We start from the raw sequence: 19,321 nt of genomic DNA on the forward strand, positions 1-19,321 counted from the left end.
TGCTTGTGGCTCAGAATCCGGCCCTGTCAGTGGTCGTCAACTGTGCTTGCCGCAATCGAGGTTGCCTTGAAAAAAATATTGACCAATCACCTTCGTCTGCTTCCGATAGATAGTTGATCAAGGGCCTGACATGCCTGGAAGAAAGAGGGCATGTTGCCTCGACAGTATTGTTTGACACACACGGCCAAGGATGGGAATGCTCAATCCGAGCAGAGCTCATGGTTCGAACGAAGCGCTGTACTGTATAAGAACCGGCTGATGGCCCAAGCTTCTCGATCCTCGGCGGCAGCCCCTACTCGGGCTCGCGTTCCGGTTCCGCGGGTTTTGGGTGATCCCCTCACTGCACATCCCACGGCCGCTTTTTCTATCGAACAGTGCAACATCAACCGTCGTGCAGGCGAAGCACCCACCCGACGAATTGTCCTGGGCCCGGAGATCTGTTTCTTATCACTGCATTCGCCTTGTGAAAGTCCCCTTATCAGAGGCAATCGTCTTAGACCCCCGCTTAACGCACGCCAGCAGCGTGTGTGTTGAGCAGCGGATTGCTGGACTGTCCGCAAATATGGAGGAACTGCCCGAGCTGGCCGATAATAATGATCACTCGGCAAAGAGAGCCGTAGGTAGCACGTCCCTCACTACATGATGGTAGAAGAACGGTCGATAATTTCGCCGTGTCAGACTTTTGGTGATATCGAAGTTAACACTGACAAATATGTTTCGGACAGTGTGACCAATGTCGGCAGCGGAAGGTGTGTATATTCACTTCCACCATCAATGTTTGACAGAAGTGCTAAGTCGAAGTGCCGGGTAGATTCGTTGTGATAGAGAGTTGCCTGTATATTCAAACTGTAGAACTGCCAGTCGGAGTTGTAGCTCGACCGGCCTCGGCCAGAAGCCTCGCGAACCCAGGCAGAGAGTTCTCATCACCCATCAATAGTGAGGAAATGCCCGTCTTCATTGTTGCCCATTTCTGTCGGTACCCCCTTCTGGGAAGACTAACACCCACCCATTTGGTTGTTTGCAGTGAGAGAAAGATCGATAGTCTCGACTCCCGCCTGGGAGCCATCGAGAAGATGCTGCACAAATTGACCGTCTCCCTCAACAACCGAGGCCCACCAACAGCATCCTCGAGTATCTCTCCTACACTCGAGTCAGCAGCAGCAGCCTCGTCATCGGCCCCTCGTGAGAATAGTGCAGATGCCTTGTTTGGTGCTGACAAAGACAATGAGAGCGATGACTTCGAGGCTACCGCTTTGATGAAGGAGCATACCGCATTTGCGACTCAGTTCATCGAAAACACCACATTTCCATTCCTCGATCCAGGGATGCGGGCGGCATTCTTGTCCCTGCAGGAGCTTGTCAAACTCCAAAACATCGAGAATGCCCGCCATGATGCGCGGTTCACCACTGCGAAACCTCTCCCAAAAGGCGGCTGGGCTGAACTGCCTATGCCGTCTGCTGATATAGTTCTCAGTGTCCTGCGCGAGATCAAACGTTTGTCAACACGTTATCCCTCTCCTGAAGGTCTTGTAAGTACTGACTCGAGCACAGAACACCCTCCTATGGGCTTTCCAGCAATTGCCACATTCACCGGCATCGAGGACTTTCCCGACAACGTTCGCAGGGTCTATTTTGCGACTGAAGAGTACAGTTTAATGCAATGGGGGATCGTGAATTTGGGCTTGTACTTCACCCTGCAAGAGAGAGGGGCTGCGTCAGAAGGGGATCGTCAGGTTCAACTGTTCGAGGCTTCGTTTCTTTGCCGGGATAACATCGAAACCGCGCTTACAAATCTCCCTCTTTTGTTACCGCAGCGCAGAGAGAGTGTCGAGCTTCTAATAATGGCTGTATGTATCAGCAGTGTCCTATCCTGTTCACGATGCGGGGCTGATCCATAGAGCAGACGATGTACGCCATCGAGGAGTCGAAATACTCGCTCGCCCGAGATTTCATCACTATAGCGGCGAATATTTGCCAGACTCTGGGCTATCACCGAGCCCGTAGTCCGAGCACCACGGAGTCTGAGCATAAAGCGATGTTATTTTGGACAACATACATCTTCGATAGCGCCCTGTCACTGCGAGCTGGACGGCCGACCGCAATCCAGGACTGGGACATAACAATCCCTAGAGAGATCGGTCCCAAGGTCAAGAACGTAGATCCACTCTGGAAGATTGGTCAAGCTCAGTATGTTGACTGTTGGCGGTCTCATTGTGCACCGCGTATCCGGCTAATTTATCGATAGGTGGATCAGCTGGAGCGAAGTTATGGGAAGGACGTACAGAGAGCTCTACAGCCCTGAGGCTCTGGCCCGAACCGCTGAGAAGCGTGCCGAAAACGCGCGCCAGCTGGCTCAAGCACTCCAGGATGTGGTAGCACGGTCAGCTCCGCTGATTGAGCATGTCGTCGAGAAAATGAAGATGTCCGGGGGCTATAATGCCCAGGCACGCTTCTCATTCGATATAGCAGTCGTCGGTGATGCTCTGGTTCAATGGTCGGTTTTGACTCTGATCTACCGTGCAATCCCAACTCCACCGGGGTCGCCAAGTACCTTCAACCCAGAGTGCATCCATGCAGCACGGGAAGCATTTTCTAGTCACGAGGGTTGCATGGCATTGTGTGGTGAGAGCCTGTTCATGAAGGCAGGGTATATTCAGTGGTATGTGTTCGCCCCATCTTTCATGACCATGTGCTTAACACGGCATGCAGGAATATTCTCTATATCCCTTTCATCCCTCTCGTCGTGCTTTTCTGCCACACCATCGAAACGGCAAACGAAGAAGACCTTGATATACTGGTGAGATTCACCGAGGGCTTGCAACCTGTGGCGCCCATTTCCTCAGGAGTTACCAAGCTGTATCGGATATCGCAGGTGCTGGTAAACATTGCCAGTCTGTGGCTCCAAACCAGAAAGCAGGGACAGCAAGATCATAACATGAGTATGGTTGGAGACAACGTCGAGATGTACTTGAACCAGTTAGGTTTCATGCCGCAGCATTCCCAACAGGACCACACGTATGGGATCGGAGGACCGGCAGGATTCGGCTATGATATGGACCAATCTGCTCAGCTGGCGAACTGGTTCTCGGGGAACACGCATATTTTTGGCCTGATGGAGGAAGATCTGTCGGGGTTCCAAGGTTTCTAGTCCGGCCAGACAGGGTAGCATGAGATCGTAAGGCTGTAACAACTTCTTCCAAGACTACCCAAACGGCACCACGGTGCGATGTTGGCTGTATGATTCCCATATGATGTTAAAGGAGAGGGGCTCAATCAGTGGGCTTCCGTGGATCGTAAACTTCATATCCCTCGTCCTCTGTGTCGCTCTCTACGAGTTCGCTTTTCGGTGCTAGCACACTACTGGATCCTGTCACATCGGATTTAGGAGCAGCGGCTGTTTTCGTGTCTGCTGGTGGTCCGCTGGCTCCAGCTACTGGCACAAATGCTGACTTGAAACCTGTCTTTTTGAAGCCGCCCTTTTTGAACCCCCCTCCACCCGTCGATGCCGCTGCCTCGCCAAGCTTGATGCTGATGACGCCCTCGGCCTTTTGTTCTTGTCGTCGGGCGCGGGCAATGGCGTTGGGGTCCTTGACCATTGCTTTCATGTCCTTCAAACGTTGCTTGTGGGTGTGGTCGTAGGAACTGAGGTGGGCTTCGTAGTCATTGTTGCGGCTGTAGCCCTTCTGGCAGAGCTGACAATAGAAAGCCTGTCGGGCTTCTCGCGCCGACGAAGTTTGGGCCGGAGGAAGAGTCTGGTTTCGGGGAGGCATCGGGGGCAGTCGTAGGTATCGAATATCAGACGCGGTGAGTGACGGGAGGAGATGAGCGCCGCGTGGTTGTCAAAGAATTTAGCCTTGATCGGACTTCTGAACTTGCAACGAGTAAGAAAAAGGGACAAAGTAATCACAAGGGTGCTTGTGCTCAAATGAGGTGTGCCAAGCCTGGGGGCCCTGAACAGTGTGGGGTTAGAGTCGGGTTTAGTGGGCATTGTCCCCCAGGGTCCGCCAAGTTCAGATGCCAACAACGGCTCAACCAACGCATCGTTTCGGGGCTCAACAATTCCAAGGCTGGAAAAAAAGCACAGAGGCCATTACCGAGGATTCTGCACTGCGCTTTCTTTGAGACAGGCCGGGTCACGCCGTGTTTGTCTCCCCTTTCATCCACCATGGAGTACCATACGTTACGATCAAGAGCTTCTCAGGACACTCTTGTGTCCAACGCTTCTACTTCGCTCTCCCTGCTCGAACTGGATCCAACACCAATGGACTCTCCTGCCTCCGTCCCATACACCGACAAAGACCTCCCACCACTACCTGAGCAGCCAGAAGAATCACTCTCGGACTCGACACACTCGCTCCGGTCCAACCCGACAACTACTTCCAGCGTCGGGTTAAGCGGCGCCGGTCATGGGCCAATCTTCTACTGCAAGCTCCTCCGCCGTTGACGCTTTCCTGACTCTGCGCTAACAAACAGCCTTCAGTAACACGAATCCAGCGCTACTCGTCGTACACATTTTCACTGTTCACGACCCTACATCTGGCTACAACCTCGGTCATCCCCGTCCTCGCCCGTTCCGTGCCCGCCTCCGAGTCGTACCTCCTCCTAGCGCGCGAGATCTACCAAACACCACTCTCCGAACCGTTGCTCGTCGCTTTACCAGTCGTGGTCCACATCGGTGCGGGGATAGCCACCCGCCTTATTCGAAGGTCGCAAAATCTCAAGCGGTACTATGGCGACGACCATCATCACAGAAAGGGCAGTGTGCCAGCAAAGCAGACCCCCACTCTGAGGAGCGGATGGCCCACCTTCAGCTACATTGCCGCATCAGGATACGGCTTCACCGCCATCTTCGCGGCGCACGCATTCATGAATCGGGGCTTGCCACTTCTAGTAGAAGGTGACAGTGCCAACATCGGGTTGGCGTTCGTAGCGCATGGGTTTGCGAAGCATCCTGTTATCTCCTGGACCTCGTTTGTGTCGTTGATCGGTCTCGGTGTTGGGCACATGGTCTGGGGGTGGGCGAAGTGGGTTGGGGCGGCGCAGGGTGCCGGTTGGCAGCTTGAGAGGCACACTGGGAATGCGGCGGTTGACAAGCAAACCAAGAAGAAGAGAAGGAGAAGGTTGCTGGTTATCAATGGAGTTGCTGCTATTGGGTGCGTGATGTGGGCTGCTGGTGGTCTTGGGATAGTAGCCAGGGGGGGCGAGACATTGGGGTGGGTTGGGAAGCTGTACGATGGCCTGTACGAGAAGGTGCCTGGCCTCTTTTGAAGGGGATCAGGTCTGATACTTTGTTTTGAAATGGCTTCCTTTCTTGTCATGGACAAGACTGGAGTCATACGATTTGATGAGTGCATTTCCGTCTACATAGAGATCTTCAAGGCGGATACCTTGACCAAAGTCATGGTGGCAACGGAAAAGGTGTTGGGAGGTGGCCATACATCAACTGGATTATCTTGCATACTGCATAGCGTGTATTTAACAACGTATATAGGCATATAACATATTTGGTCAACCCAATTTTGGATCTTGGTCTGCTCTTAGGCCTTCGACAGGCGCATTCTCCTCTTCATTCTACTTCTTATGTCCGACATTCCCTCAGGGCTCATCGCAAAGCTTGTACCGGGTAACATATCTGTCCAATCCCCAGTCACAGCCGTAGCATTCACACATCTAGCCCGTCCTGCTGTTAGCAATTGTCTCACTCCTGGTGAGAGAGGGTATAGCCTACGTTCTTCTTGCCTCCTGGCACACAAGTCCACAGTCTTTCCGCATTTTGGCTGCTGCCATCTCCATTGGCCCCAATGATTCCGTTCCAGCAAGCCGAAGCATCAATCATATCTCTGCAGGTCTCGACATTGGTCGCAGTAACCGGACAAGGGCCAGTCACGTTGTGTTGGCGGCCGTATAGGGCTGGGGAGGCGATCGCCAGCGTGGCAGTAGCGAGTAGTATGAGAAGCTTCATGTTGTAATCGGTTTTAGAGTCTTCGCCAAAAGGACTGGATCCTGAAAACAGGTCTTAGGGACGTGCATGGCCGATATATAATCACAACAACTCCCCTATCAAGATTTGCTTGTGCGGGTGAATCAACCATCTGGATGATCTACAGGTTCCCCGCACCAATGCCAATACTTTCTGTTGACCTTGTATATTGTTTCGCTTCATCTATTCGACCGGCTGGTCCCGACTAGGAAGCTTTGGAAATGGGGGGTTGTTTAGCCTAGATTAAAATGCCTGATAGGCACATCGGGAGTTGTTAGACACAAACTCAGGGGTAAAACGCTCCTCAAGACCTTACATGATTATGCACTTGAGACGCTTCGAGAACGTGGTCGTAATCTACTCTTGCAGATATTTGGAGAAGTTAATTCGCGGGGTGGTCAGTGAAACAGGGCCAGATCGGATAATGCCGAGGGCTTCGATGCAACGAAGAGGACGGTCCACTACGTGTAAGCATGAAGGCTTCACTCAAACACAAAGTGAAATACAGAAGTGCATTGTTGTATGGATATCTTGACAGAATTCCGAGCAGCTAATGGCTGCTCGTCACAGTAACTATACCACCAATGGAGTAAACCACATGCGGAGAACTTCACCAAGACATCGATGTCATTACAATAGGATTCTCGGCTCTTTTGATTCAAAAACAGATCAATCACAGGCAAACAAACGCCTTTTGTCGGTGAAGAAAACACCCAATGTCTTAAACGATGATGTCATCGGCTCACTCTCACTTGGGGGCCGGCCTCTCGGGACCGCCCGCCTGCACGAACAGTCCCTGCTTTTTGGTTCTGGAACGGACAACTCAAACGCCCCTGAGAGCGGACCGCTAATCAGTGCAGAAAGATCGGACGCTATTTGATATAGCTTATTCGGACCTACTGGACGCCATCTTTCGTCTCAATGCCAGCCGCCATCAATGACGTTACTTTGTTTGCTAAATCGGGGAGGAGCTGCTCGCGGCCTTCGATCCACGTCATATGCATCCTCCACGATATGTTGCGGCAGACATAATATCAACATAAATCCCACACCAACCGCCGCCAGGGGATCACAGCTCAGATTGAACTTCACCAACACCTACCCACGGTACTGTGCTACAGCAAGCCAACCACTTCACACCATGGGATCCGTTGATAAACCAAGCCTGGCAGGCATTGACCTTCCAATAATCAAGCTCGATACCACACTCACCGAGCTCTTCAGACGAGCGAGCCCACAAAATGCAAGCACCCGTTTGGGAATGGTGTTTTGTGGTGTCAACAGCGGCGTTGACCTCAACCCAGATTTTCCACGCAACACAAAGTACCTCTATCAAGACAGCCCTTTCAACACCGTCCCTCGGAAAGAGCTCACACGAAAGAACCACGACCTCAGGAAGTCCCTAGCTATGAAGTATCTCAGCCTCATCCCCCAAAGAGACGCCTTCATCGCAGGTCCATCCCCAGTGATCATGTTCAACATGAATCAGTCCCCCGCCACAGTCGCCCACGATCGTGAAGAAGCCACCACCACCCTCTCCGTCCTCGACCCCTCCCAAAGACCCAACCTTGTCTTCTGCCCCGGCCCGTCCAAGATCCCCATGAGAGAATACGGCATCGACAAGATCACCTACAAAATCGTCGCTGACGGCCTGGAGTCATATCCCCTAACCCACTCCCTAGAAACCCACTGGATCCTCAACTCCAAAGCCGGCCTCGCCAGGTCCGGTCTCCCCACGCCCAGGTGCGACATCATCTCCGTCAAGGGATACCCCCCAGCCTCTCCCAGATCCTGCTGCGACGCCTGCCGCGCAGACAAGCGATCCAACGATTTAACATTCATCCCCGAATCTTGCTCCGGCCCAAGCGGTCAATGGGTGAAGACCGAATCTGCCAAAGTGCTCTCTGCCATCTCCTCCCGGCCGGTGCCGTTTGTTCTCAAGAACCAGCAGGTTTTCGGCGGAGCGGGAACCTGGGTGGTGACCACGCAAGAACAAAAAGACGATTTGCTGTCTGATTTCTCCAGCCCCGACGGCCCCCTGAGGAAGTTACTGTCCCAAGTCACTCCCGAGAATCATCACATGGATCCCGCGGCGGTGGTGATCTCGGATATGGTCTCCAACCCCATCGGGGACTACGGCTTGACCTTTTTTGTCAATGAGGACGGGGAGCCTGTTTTCTTGGCGGCATCAGAGCAAATGACGGACGGGAATAACGCCTGGGTTGGCAGCACCATAGTCTACTCGAGGCAGGAGGCACTGTACGAGAGATTCCAAGTGTTGATGTCCCGGACTGCGGAATTTGTGGCGAAACATGGGTATGTCGGGCCGGTGGGGATCGATGTCTTGGAGACGGGGACAGAAGGGGAGACGGAGACGCATTGTGGGGAGAGAACAAAGTTTCACGTGGTGGATTTGAATGTTAGGACGTCGGGGAGTCTGGCCTTGCCGTTGCTGAAGGGGCATTTCACCCAAAGGGGGCTGGATTGCGCCAGCAGTTTTGGCATTACGGTTAAGGGCGGAAGGGAGGAGTTTGTGAGGAAGTGGAGGAGGGAGTTTGAGGAGGGAAGGATGTTTGTGTTGAGTTGGTATGAGGATCGGGAGGAGGGGGCGAGCATTGCGGATGTGGTTGTGGGGGCGGAAAACGAGGAGGGGTTGCAAGGGATGGTTGAGCGGGTTAGGGAGGGCAGCGAGGAGGTTATTTTCTAATTGTTTTTCTTGGGGGTTTTCTGGGTTTGTATCAAGCAGGCGGTTTTTATCATTAGCAAGCCGGTGTTGTGGTCCAGAGTCAAATCGACTTTCTGTTCAATAAGAGAGAAGCAATGATTTTAGTGGACGATCCGTTAATTCCCAAGTATACTACAGTCCACAGCTCTCAAGGAAAAATGGCTAGGTCCCATATTCGGACCTTGAAATACCACCGGCAGTTGAAGCCCTACTGCTTCCAACGTGGCACGGCAGATCACCGTTGCATCCAGCCCCTCATTGAGTCTGGTTCCCCTTCTCCAATATTTCTTAGTCACTGCTTCCTCAGCTCACAGGAGCCAGTCCGCAGGCAAGGAACTTTCTATTGTTTCCCGCTAAAGGCAAAGAAGGCAACGCAGTTTAAGCATGGTGTCTGAGCGGGTACCATTCATAAAAAGAGTCTGGGGAAGGTCTATGCAATGATCGCCGCCGTTAATGGCAAGGTAAGTCTCCGTTGGCTTTTCGATTGGTGCGCGAGGACACCATCTGGATGGCTGAGAAACAATAGTTTGTACTGCAAGGTGTGGCACCTCAATTGGAGATGCGCTGGTTTGTAAAGGAGAGGATCATTAAACCCAACATCAGGGCCCGACTCCCGCTGTTGTGCTCCTGACTCTTCTTGCTTTTTGGGCGGGCATCTTCCGCACGTTGGAATATCTGACACGAAATTCGAAGAATAGTTAGAGACAATCAAGATCATGTCAACCCAAAGCGAGCCAGCAACGAGCTCCAATGGCGTCCGGGTGGTGGGCGACGAGGAGAAGGGCCTCCACAGAACGCAGACTGGGGTGACAATGTCCCCAGAGCTCTTCGAGAAACTCTACCTCACACCAAAAGTTCCCCATGTTGGGGACAACAACAGACGCTTTGCGAATCCTACGGCATTGGGGTTTGTCGGGTGAGTGATGGGCGTGCAGTGGACAAATATAAATACTGACGACACCATAGCTTCGTGATCTCAACCTTCACCTTTTCAATCGTCTGTATGGGATGGGGTGGAGCCTCAGGATTCTCTCCTGTCGTGTAAGTCAGCAATGTACAGACCAGAACAGAGAGCTGACTGATAATCAAAAACAGGGGGATCTTCTTCTTCGTCGGCCCCGTCCTCCTCCTCTTCGCAATGGTCTTCGAGTGGATAATGGGGAACTTCTTTCCCATGATGGTCATGGGGCTGTTCGCCGTGTTCTGGCTGAGTTTCGGAATGCTCCAGCTCCCAACTTTGCAACTGGCTGCTCCATATGCCACCGATGCTGATCCGACAGGACTTGCCTCGCGCGAATACAACACCGTCATTGCGCTGTATTTGATTGTCTGGGGGTTCGCCCTATTCACCTTCTTCATCTTCACCTGCAAGATCAACGCTGTCTTTGCCACTATTTTCTTGCTGGTCAGCCTTGGAGCCTGGGTGTTGAGTGGTGCATACTTTCGAGCAAGTGCCGGGGACTTTGATGGCGCTGGGAAACTGCAAAAGGTGAGAGACTCCCACCGAATGAAGACGTCGAGGCTAACACGTCTGATAATCACAGGCGGGTGGTGCATTATTGTTCATAGTGGCGTTGCTAGGATGGTACATGTGTTTCATCATCATGGCGGGAGAAATGCGCATCACGCTGAGTCTTCCAGTTGGCGATTTAAGCCATCTCTGGCCTAAGACTGATGTCGAGTTAGCGGCAGTTGAGCAGCGTGAGCATCGGGATTGAGGAAGGGGTTAAACCATTGAGCACATCGTTACTGGTGCAGGGAGTTTCAAACATTGAACATGTTTAATGCACACCCATGAGCCACCTACAGTCCTACACACTCATCTGGCAACTGAAATGGTCAGATGGCTCAACAGGTAAGCCGTAGGAGGGGTTTTTCCGATGAACTTTTTTTGGTAATACTTTTTCGATGGTGACTTCCTGCGATTGTTTGATTTGAAGCAAAAGACCCTTGATAGGGGAAACCAAGTGTCCTGTGGTGGGAGCAAATCCTCCGGGAGCCGCCCCACTGCTGCGCTCGACAATCGCACCTTCCGCATCTTCACTTCATATCAGGCTGTCATTGAAGGTATTCGAGAACAATCTCAATGCATCTTTCAAACCTTCCACACTGTTTCATCCGTTGGGCTTTGGAAGGAGGGAAGCTACCACAAGCAAGGACCCACAATGAGGCAAACCGCAGCTTCGTTGGCATCTGATTGGTCAATTGGCGTGTAAGTGAGAGGATCTATCGTCATCGATCTTTGAGATCGACCACAGCAGCTCAATCCATGACGAAATCGAACCTGGAGGGCCCATAGGAGCTTAATCCTACCCTTAAAGAGCTTCCAGTCCTTTTTATTGCCTCCAAGCGTTTTGAACCTCCAAAGAAAAGCCATGTCCCTCTCGCCCTTGACATCTCGTCTCATCCAAACATCTACTCTCTCAACCACAAGACTCAGATCACTCCCAGTTCTCTCTCGCGCGATCCACACAGCGGTGCCCAGAGCGAAAACTCCAGCTCCTCAACCACTATCACTCAACACCCCCCAAAAGCAAGCCTTTCGTCACTTCACCAAAATGTCGAAGAGCGTTGCCGCCGCATCTCACGATGACTTCAACCGCAACTCCCTTTTCAACCTCAAAGGCCGCGTCGCCCTCGTCACGGGCGGCGGTTCCGGAATCGGTCTCATGGCCACCCAAGCCCTCGCGGCAAACGGTGCCAAAGTCTACATCGTCGGCCGCACCAAAGAGAAGCTCGACAAGGTAGTCGAGATCTACAACAAGGACATTGAGGGCGAGATCATCGCCATCCAAGGGGACGTCACCAAGAAGGAAGAGGTCGCCCGTCTGTACAAGGAAATCTCCGCGCGGGAAAAGTGCTTGTGCATCCTCATCAACAATGCCGGTGTGAGCAGCACGACGGTTACGACAGAGACGGAGACGGCGCAGGAGATGAAGCACAATTTGTTTGAGAATGAGAACATGACTGAGAAAGACTGGACGGATACATACCAGACCAATGTCGCGAGCATTTACTTTATGACCTCGGCGTTTTTGCCCTTGCTGCAGGCCAGCTCGGAGAGGCACCCTCACTGGTCGGGGACTGTGATCAACATTAGCAGTATTAGCGGGTTGGTGAAGGGGTCGCAGCATCGTGAGTTTTCCTTATTTCTCTCCTCAGGGTTTATGAATACTGACATTTGTCACAGACTTTAGCTACAACGCCAGCAAAGCCGCCGCCGTCCACCTCACGCGAATGATGGCGGCGGAGATCGCCGAGAACGGCCACAAGATCCGCGTCAACAGCATCGCTCCGGGTGTCTTCCCCAGTGAGATGACCGCTGACGAGAGCGACGAGTATCAGAAGAGCCACATTGACGCTGAGAAGTACAAGGGCAAAGTACCAGCTGGCCGGCCAGGAAGGGATATTGACATGGCCCAGGCTGTGTTGGCGCTAGCAGCCAACCAGTACATTGATGGCCAGACGGTTGTTGTTGATGGTGGCTACACCCTTACCATGGGTATGTAGGACATTGGTGATGGAGTGCAAGGAGAAAGTAATCAAATTACAACAGATCAGCACAATGTTGCAATAGTGTGTTTTGATTCAAGGTGTTGAATTTTTATTACGTTTGCGTGTTGAGCGTTGTTTTGAAGATGGTTTGATTTCTCAACATTATAACCGACCTACATATGAGTACTACTTTCGTCAACTTATCAACTCACTTGAAGCGGCCCATAGGAGTTTGTATATCTGAGGTGATGTAGTCACCAACCAGTTTCATGAAGATTTAATGGATGACGCCATCAAAAGGAGTGTCAATTACAGGTGAGACTGCGCATACTATGAGTGAGCGATGACTCATGCATGTGTATGCTTAGATTGGTTGGTGATGAACTCAAATTCTACAATCTTGTGGTTCTTGGCCTCGGTAGTGACTGTAGAAAATGGCGATTATGGAAGGGGTCCTGCCCACACAAACAGAAGCGCGAGCGGAGGTGGAGTTTCTATGAGGGAGATGGCTTTTGAGAACTATCTGTCCAAGCTATGGATGTGTATCGAGAGAAAACTGAATCGGTCACCTGTATGTAGGATGGAGTTTCCCCGACCGTTTTGCTCATAACCGCTCAATTGACCTTCGCAGAAATCGTTATCGCAAGGTAGCCACGCCATGCATGCAACAGAAAGCCCGAGAACGCGCATCCCGTACCATTGGTTCCACGGCCGCCCCGGCCCACAGACGGTTAAACGGACGAAAATCAGATAAAAGCTTGTTTCCGCCACGACAAAAACGACAAATGCCACGCTCAGTGACATCATGTATGTACTGGTTATGTTCACAGATCTCTCAACCCCCTTGACCCATGTGGCGCTACACTACCGAGGCGGCTCAATCGATCGATCGGGGGACATCCCGGGTTGCATACCCGACATCAAAATGATGCGATCATGGGAGCTACTGCAAGAGATGATGGGATGGAGATCGGGCGGCGGCACGTTTGTCCACGGTTAAAAAGCAGATCATGTGTGGTAGCCGCATATGGCAACCTTGATAGGTCAGGTAGTATTCTCTCCTAACAAAGTATCGACTTGACTTCGGGCCACCTAGTTTGTTCGGTAATGGTTTGTGGTGATTTGTTCAATTTCTCCTAAAAAGTCCTTTCCAGATATCCAACTCAGAGTGGTGATGTCCAATCTGGCCCATCCTTGCGCTGTTGCCTGGGTGTATGTTCCAAAAAATGCAAAGACGTGAAAGAAAGGGGTATCCGCATCAGTCTCCATCTCATCCAGTAGTCCAAATATGTGTTCCGGCCTAGTACGTGATGTGAAGCATGCAAAATGTATGTGCAAAGGAAATCATGGCGGAGGGGCCACTCCTGTATCGCTGTCGACCGTTATGCAAGTAAATATGTGTGAAATAAGTGTTTGGGCGAGAGGTGATAGACCAAGCTCGCTCTCCAAGAAAGGGGGTATCAAGTTTGATGACAATGAAATCCGAAATGCAGATGCTGGTGAAAAGACAAAAGACCGCCAAACAGTGAACCCAACCAAACCGTATACAAAAAGAAACACCCCGAAAGAGAGACAAGTCTAAGGACGAGCCCTGGTCCACTCAATGTTGAGCCATCCAACTTTATCGTATGCCTGCCAAAGCTTCGAGGCTTTGTTGACATCGATCTTGCAGGCCTGTTGTGCGTCAGTCTTGCGAAATTCCTTGCCAATCAAGGCACATTCGCGCCTGCGCAAAAATATACGTCTCTTGCTCGTGAGATATGTAGCGCAGTCCAGCCGAAGGTTGCTTGCCAGGATGAGTTCGTCAGGGTGAAGCAAGTGACGATGTGGGTCGTTGCTGAGATCCAGAGCATTCCCCTTCCATTCCACCTTTAGACTATTTGGCCTCCCTTGCGGGAGCGAGTCGAGTGGCGGTGAAAGATCTTCCAATGCCTCAAAATCCTTGTCCTCGCGATTTGGCGCCGCGTTTCGCATGCGAGGCTCTGGGGTGGCGTGGATGTGACCCGCTGTCGGCGGACGAGTTGGCGCGGGAGTTGCTCGGATAGGCCTAGGGGCTTGTGCCTTGACCTTGGGGGATCTTGGTTTCTGCACACGAGCCACGGGTGCCCTGGGAACGTGTATCCGAGGTGGCGTAGGGTTGGAAGCCGGAAGGATGGTCGGAAGCCGCGCCCTCGCCACACTTCTCGCGCTCTCACGATCGGCCTGCCGCAACCTCCTTTCCTGCTCCATCCACTTCCTTGGATTTTGGCTGAACCTTTTGTAGACCTCAGACTTGAAGTAGATCACCAGCTGATAGTCCTCCCGTTTAGGAGGCGAGACGCTCTCAAATAGACTGGGAGGTCTCGCCGCAATGTGTTTGTTCATCAAGTCATCCTCCACTGATCCAGCTGTCCTGGGGGCCGGTGGAAAGAGCGGCAAGGGGGCAGCGCTGGCCCTTTCGGCAGTCTCATACAAAATCGGATCGCTTGGTCCGACGCTGCGGTGCATCACGGACGCGGTCGACTTCGGAAGCGGCGATGAAGGAGGCGACACAGGCGGGGAAGGAGGTGGGTTTGGGCGCTGCATTTCAAAACCCTTGCTGTTCTGCGCGGTGATGTTCATGTCCGAGTTCATGTCGTCCAAGGGAGCAGGTCCAGGAGGAGAAAGGAGATGACTTGGGTTTGGCATGATGGAGCGTGCGGTAGACAAGTTTGGCTTTTGGGAAGGCGGTGACAATGGGTTCCTTGCCGTCGGGTGAATTCTTCCAAACGACATAGGCATGTGCATCGAGGAGTTGTTGGAGTTCAGTTGGTCAGCCATGTTGGGCATGACTGTCTGGCCGTCTGCAGGGTGGCAAACCCCAAGCATTGACATACGAGGCGTGTTCGGACGATGACGAGGGACTGGCCAGGACCTGGAGTTGCGTAGAACTGTCCTTGCGAGATCGGCTGTAGAAGGATGAGTTTGCAACTGCTGTTGATGTAGGGCGAGAAATGCAGGATTGTATGGTCGGGCACGTCAGGCACCCGTGGTTTCTTTGTCTGATGATGACTGCGGCGACTGATTGGGCGTGTGGGTGTCAGTATGAGGGGGAACGGCAGCTCAAGTAGTTGTTGAATAGGGCACAATGCGAAGCGTTTCAATGCCCATCGTCTGGCGGTGGCCGTGTTTTTGTTGGTGGTAGTTGCCTTGTTTGCTGAAACTGAACAATGGCCAACTGGGGGGTCTTCGTGGGGATATAGGTGAACAATAGCTGGCGGTGGCCTTGCAATGGTCGGTCAATGGAAGCCGTTGGAAGCCGTCGGTGACAGTGGCGAAATGGGCGCCGCGCAATGCTTGTGTAGGCAGCTTTGTAACGGACAATGGCAAAAAAGGAAACTTCTGGTGGGCGTTGCTCGAGATTAACCAAAAGACGAAATAAGAGCGAGAAGGGAGACTTATGAACAGCAAGGGCGCAAGCCATGGAGGACGACCAAGTACTCCATACACTGTGGGTCATTACACTTATAAGCCCAAGCGCCACAAGGCGGCAAACGGTCTGGGGAGGGTGAGGTTGGTCACACGGATGGCCCAAAACGGTGCAACGGGCTGAGGACATGTACATGTACTTCCATGTACGCAGTGCTGGAGACACACCAGGGGGCAGACTAACGAAATGCCGAGGGGATGGACCAGAGGTTTGTGGCCAGTTAGGTCAAGCAGCTCTCTTTGACTGTCGGGCGCCAGTCTGCCGTGCAGGAGAGAGAATGTACTCCTGCCCAAGATTGTTGCTTGTGAGTACACCGCAAGAGCCCCTCAACGCTGGCTTGTATCAAACAGCCCTCCTGTCGTGATTGGTGTTTTGGTATCCAACACTGTGCTGTTGTTGTTTCGAATATCAGGACGATTGGACCACTTACAACCACCAATGCTGCAACTGCCGCAATCATGTTGCTTTGTCGTCGAGGGAGAGCTTTGGGCACCTGGGTTTGGGTTGTGACATCCCATCTGGCGAGCGGAGACAGGTGCCAAGTTGTATGTCACGACGAACATTGCTTCCCGTGAGAGTCTACATTCAGGAAGCTGATCCTGGGACTAGAAACTGGGGCACCTGCCTTACTACCAAGGCAATCCGCGTTGTAGTCTTGTCCCCCTGGCTCCTCACTTGAAGCTGGCGATCAACCGGACCGAAGACTGAGATGGCCACATGGACAAGCCGTTGGGTTAGGTATCTTTGGGATGGGCAGGCTCGGCAAACGAAAAATCAAGAACGTCGCAGTTTGGCGGGTTGAGTGAGTATCAGGTCGGGCTGTCCGCCTTCAGTTGCAAGCTACCCATCATGAGCGGGACGAGGTGATGTCGAGATTGTGAGAGAGGGGTTGTGGGCTCTGTGGGGTTGCGGAGGGGGAGTTGGACTGGCCGGCGATTTGAAGTGGAACCCCCCCCCCTTTTTGTCAATTGAGCGCGGGGAGCGGTGTCTGGCACATGAGCCTTCATACTCAATTGAATTTGAACCCCAATTGGGCGCCAGTTGGGCAGTGAGGCCTAGCTTGAACATCCGTAGCATCCACGCGCTTCCCCGTGCGAAAGGGGAGTTCGACAACTCAGATCAATGCAAGCAGGTCGGTGCATGGACGCCATGGCTCAACCACCGACGCGTTGCCACTTGGGATTGCTGAAGCGAACAAGAAGCAATGGAACGTGAATTGGCCAATCAAGGCAGCAACGCGGGCGAGAGAGGCGGTCCCATCCTGTGAAGAGGTCTGGAGGCTTCGTTTCTGAGATATTGGGGGTTGGAGTCGAGTTGGCCGCGTCAAGAAGTGTGACTCATAGCTCGATGTCCTTTGGGGCGTTGCTTCACCTAACAGGTTGACCTCGAAATGGAGGGAATGGAAGGTCCGGGCAACCAGCGTGCTGTGTAATCTGCCGGTTGGTCCCAGGTGGCTGCGAGCTCGACAGCCTGATGGCTCGGCCAATGATAGGCCCAAGCTCCGATAAGATGCCGCTTATGACGATGTACTCTTGGCGCTTCAGAGGTACCACAACCTTCCACCTGAACGATGGTATCAAACTCAACTGCTCTGGGCGGGTTGATCGCAAATTCAGCCTGACGGATTCTTTGATATCAATAGTAAGCTATTCTGGTGGAGAAATAGAGGCACCGAACATTGCAATCTCACAATTCCACACAACCTGATGCTAAAGGAGCCAAGGTTTTGCCCATTTTCATCCGGTGTCCCTCTGTTCACAGTCCAGGTGAGCTACCTGACTTGTTAGACCGCTGCCATTGAGCATTTCAAGAGAATTGAGTTGGCCCAGTGCCGTGTCGGATTTCGGCCGACATATCTCTCATGGCACAATACGCTAGGAACAGCACGATTGATTGCCATTGCGTCGAAGCAACCTCCGAACGATCCGTGATCATGGCACCGATAGCACCAAAGCATCGCAGTCATCGCGGACAGAACCTCGCCTCCTTGATTCGCAACCCTACCCAGTTTGCCCGCCATCGGCTAGGCAGGCTCACATGGACGCAATTGACTTTCATTGTCTCGTAAGGCGTGTGGCATGACTCCCAATAATGTGCTCCCAGCTCCCAGCTCCCAGGATTGCGCTTGGTAATCCCGGATGCCCACGAGTTTCTCCAATCTCCATGCTTAAGTCCGCAATGCCGTTCAATAAGGTCAGTTGTATGGATTGTTGGTCCTCATCGGCGACTTTGGGTGGTCCGTCACCCAGTTGCCGCGTAGTAACAATTCTGGAAGCACAAAACAGCTCTGCCGGCGTGATCCACTGTGGGAGCCATTTTGAATTGGGCTATCACCTTCAAACACCCGCCATCTTTCGAACGCTTTGGGCGGAGTCACCCGTTGGTTGCACCACACACCACTGCTCGATATTCTGGGCAGTTCAAGATACCTTTCCGCCTGATCAACCCCCTCCATTTCACTGCTGCCCTCCAACTTCCAAGGCACACCACAGCTCGCCATTGATAGCACCATCCTTGTTTGATAACGCGGCTAGTGACCTTCGCAGTGACCTCTGTGGCCTGTGATGGTGTCCGGCTTTCCTCACATGCCAGCTTGGTTCTTGACGTCTTGTCAGCAGTCTTGCTCCCTTCCAAACCCAAGGGAGATATAGCCACTATATTCCTTGCCAAAACATGCCCTGAAAACTTGATCTCCCCAGACACAGCTTGAGCCCTCATCCATCGCTTCTCAACAGCGCCATGATCCCAAGATCATCCCACCATTTCACCCCGCCATTATCTTATCACCCCTCAAATGAGGGGCACTGCTCATGTGTGGTGCCCCTCTTCCGCAACACCATTGGGGTCCTTCCTCTTCGAGCGGGGGTGCATCTGAGGAGGCATGATGAAATCTGGAGTCCCTGCATGGCCTAGCTTGCTATTGTCCCTCTGGAATGCATGCTGCATTTCGCTGCTCTCGAGCTCGAAAAAGGTAGCAGTTGGGTTAGCGATGTGCATTTTGAGTTTGTTGGCTGTTCCTTGAGTTGTTCCACCCCCACGATGAAAGGGGTGGATGGAGCGGGCCCCATTGGTCAGTTGACCGCGACTGACCCAGGGCTGGTGGATATCGTGGATCCTGCCTGCGACCAACTCCACACTGTTCGACATCTCCATTCCTTGAACCATGATTGATTTGCACGCAACTGGGCCGCTAAAAGCCTGCACTACCCAGTGTGCCAGTGTCGTCGGCGTCAACCGCGCAAGGGCACCACACCTAGGTAATGGCAGCTCCCCCTCCTCAGTTGGCGCCAGACATTGCCGACAACCTCTTCGGCGACGGATCACCACACCGACAGCTTGGAGGGTGGTCTCGGTGTCGACAACTGCTTTCAGCTGGGTTCGGCCCAGCTCAACCCACCACCCTTCGAACAGAACACCCGAAAACACGACAATGAGAGCATATCTTATCTCATCGAGTACCATAATCCTACACATAATTACTGTCGCCTTGAATTAACCAACATCCAATCTCTTGCAATTCCGACGTTCATGCTTCCGATGCTGATGTCTGGAACAGCCAACCAACGATCTCATCGGGAGCCTGACAAGCCTCAGGGCTGATCGCCGACAAGGGTTGTTAAACATTACCCCAGATACACTTTGCGCAGCCACCATGTGCGGTCCCGGTACCGCT

The 19,321-nt window shown here is 52.6% G+C and overlaps 9 protein-coding genes across 9 annotated transcripts; 5 read left to right on the forward strand and 4 right to left on the reverse strand.

The window, feature by feature from the left end:
* Nucleotides 1–35: 35 nt before the first annotated feature.
* Nucleotides 36–3,213, forward strand: QC762_0022460 (uncharacterized protein). Its single transcript, XM_062883105.1, has 8 exons — nucleotides 36–616; nucleotides 726–749; nucleotides 812–936; nucleotides 1,025–1,494; nucleotides 1,552–1,847; nucleotides 1,904–2,187; nucleotides 2,246–2,659; nucleotides 2,710–3,213. The coding sequence occupies exons 1-8, from the start codon at nucleotides 563–565 to the stop codon at nucleotides 3,146–3,148; spliced, it is 2,106 nt and encodes a 701-aa protein (XP_062749748.1). The 5' UTR covers nucleotides 36–562; the 3' UTR covers nucleotides 3,149–3,213.
* On the reverse strand, nucleotides 1,170–2,118 carry QC762_0022470 (uncharacterized protein; the record flags this gene model as incomplete). Its single annotated transcript, XM_062883106.1, has 2 exons — nucleotides 1,170–1,455; nucleotides 2,057–2,118. The coding sequence occupies 2 exons, from the start codon at nucleotides 2,116–2,118 to the stop codon at nucleotides 1,170–1,172; spliced, it is 348 nt and encodes a 115-aa protein (XP_062749749.1).
* Nucleotides 3,214–3,269: 56 nt separating the features above from the next.
* Nucleotides 3,270–3,770, reverse strand: QC762_122080 (uncharacterized protein; the record flags this gene model as incomplete). Its single annotated transcript, XM_062886625.1, has 1 exon — nucleotides 3,270–3,770. The coding sequence occupies one exon, from the start codon at nucleotides 3,768–3,770 to the stop codon at nucleotides 3,270–3,272; it is 501 nt and encodes a 166-aa protein (XP_062749750.1).
* Nucleotides 3,771–3,925: 155 nt separating this feature from the next.
* Nucleotides 3,926–5,268, forward strand: QC762_122090 (uncharacterized protein; the record flags this gene model as incomplete). The annotated part of the gene is made up of 2 exons (XM_062886626.1): nucleotides 3,926–4,424; nucleotides 4,481–5,268. 2 exons carry the CDS (start codon nucleotides 3,926–3,928, stop codon nucleotides 5,266–5,268), a joined length of 1,287 nt encoding a protein of 428 aa, XP_062749751.1.
* A 191-nt stretch (nucleotides 5,269–5,459) lies between these two features.
* QC762_0022500 (uncharacterized protein) lies at nucleotides 5,460–6,024 on the reverse strand. The gene is made up of 2 exons (XM_062883107.1): nucleotides 5,729–6,024; nucleotides 5,460–5,670 (listed from the first exon to the last, which is right to left on the reverse strand). The coding sequence occupies exons 1-2, from the start codon at nucleotides 5,960–5,962 to the stop codon at nucleotides 5,596–5,598; spliced, it is 309 nt and encodes a 102-aa protein (XP_062749752.1). The 5' UTR covers nucleotides 5,963–6,024; the 3' UTR covers nucleotides 5,460–5,595.
* An 893-nt stretch (nucleotides 6,025–6,917) lies between these two features.
* Nucleotides 6,918–8,687, forward strand: QC762_122100 (uncharacterized protein; the record flags this gene model as incomplete). The annotated part of the gene is made up of 1 exon (XM_062886627.1): nucleotides 6,918–8,687. The coding sequence occupies one exon, from the start codon at nucleotides 6,918–6,920 to the stop codon at nucleotides 8,685–8,687; it is 1,770 nt and encodes a 589-aa protein (XP_062749753.1).
* A 734-nt stretch (nucleotides 8,688–9,421) lies between these two features.
* QC762_122110 (uncharacterized protein) lies at nucleotides 9,422–10,511 on the forward strand (the record flags this gene model as incomplete). The annotated part of the gene is made up of 4 exons (XM_062886628.1): nucleotides 9,422–9,621; nucleotides 9,672–9,746; nucleotides 9,801–10,194; nucleotides 10,250–10,511. The coding sequence occupies 4 exons, from the start codon at nucleotides 9,422–9,424 to the stop codon at nucleotides 10,421–10,423; spliced, it is 843 nt and encodes a 280-aa protein (XP_062749754.1). The 3' UTR covers nucleotides 10,424–10,511.
* Nucleotides 10,512–10,816: 305 nt separating this feature from the next.
* QC762_122120 (uncharacterized protein) lies at nucleotides 10,817–12,424 on the forward strand. Its single transcript, XM_062886629.1, has 2 exons — nucleotides 10,817–11,840; nucleotides 11,896–12,424. Exons 1-2 carry the CDS (start codon nucleotides 11,081–11,083, stop codon nucleotides 12,213–12,215), a joined length of 1,080 nt encoding a protein of 359 aa, XP_062749755.1. The 5' UTR covers nucleotides 10,817–11,080; the 3' UTR covers nucleotides 12,216–12,424.
* Nucleotides 12,425–13,778: 1,354 nt separating this feature from the next.
* Nucleotides 13,779–15,053, reverse strand: QC762_122130 (uncharacterized protein; the record flags this gene model as incomplete). The annotated part of the gene is made up of 1 exon (XM_062886630.1): nucleotides 13,779–15,053. The coding sequence occupies one exon, from the start codon at nucleotides 15,051–15,053 to the stop codon at nucleotides 13,779–13,781; it is 1,275 nt and encodes a 424-aa protein (XP_062749756.1).
* Between the last annotated feature and the right edge of the window lie 4,268 nt (nucleotides 15,054–19,321).

The sequence above is a fragment of the Podospora pseudocomata genome (assembly GCF_035222375.1).
Source record: "Podospora pseudocomata strain CBS 415.72m chromosome 1 map unlocalized CBS415.72m_1, whole genome shotgun sequence".
In the NCBI taxonomy this organism is placed as follows: Eukaryota; Fungi; Ascomycota; class Sordariomycetes; order Sordariales; family Podosporaceae; genus Podospora; species Podospora pseudocomata.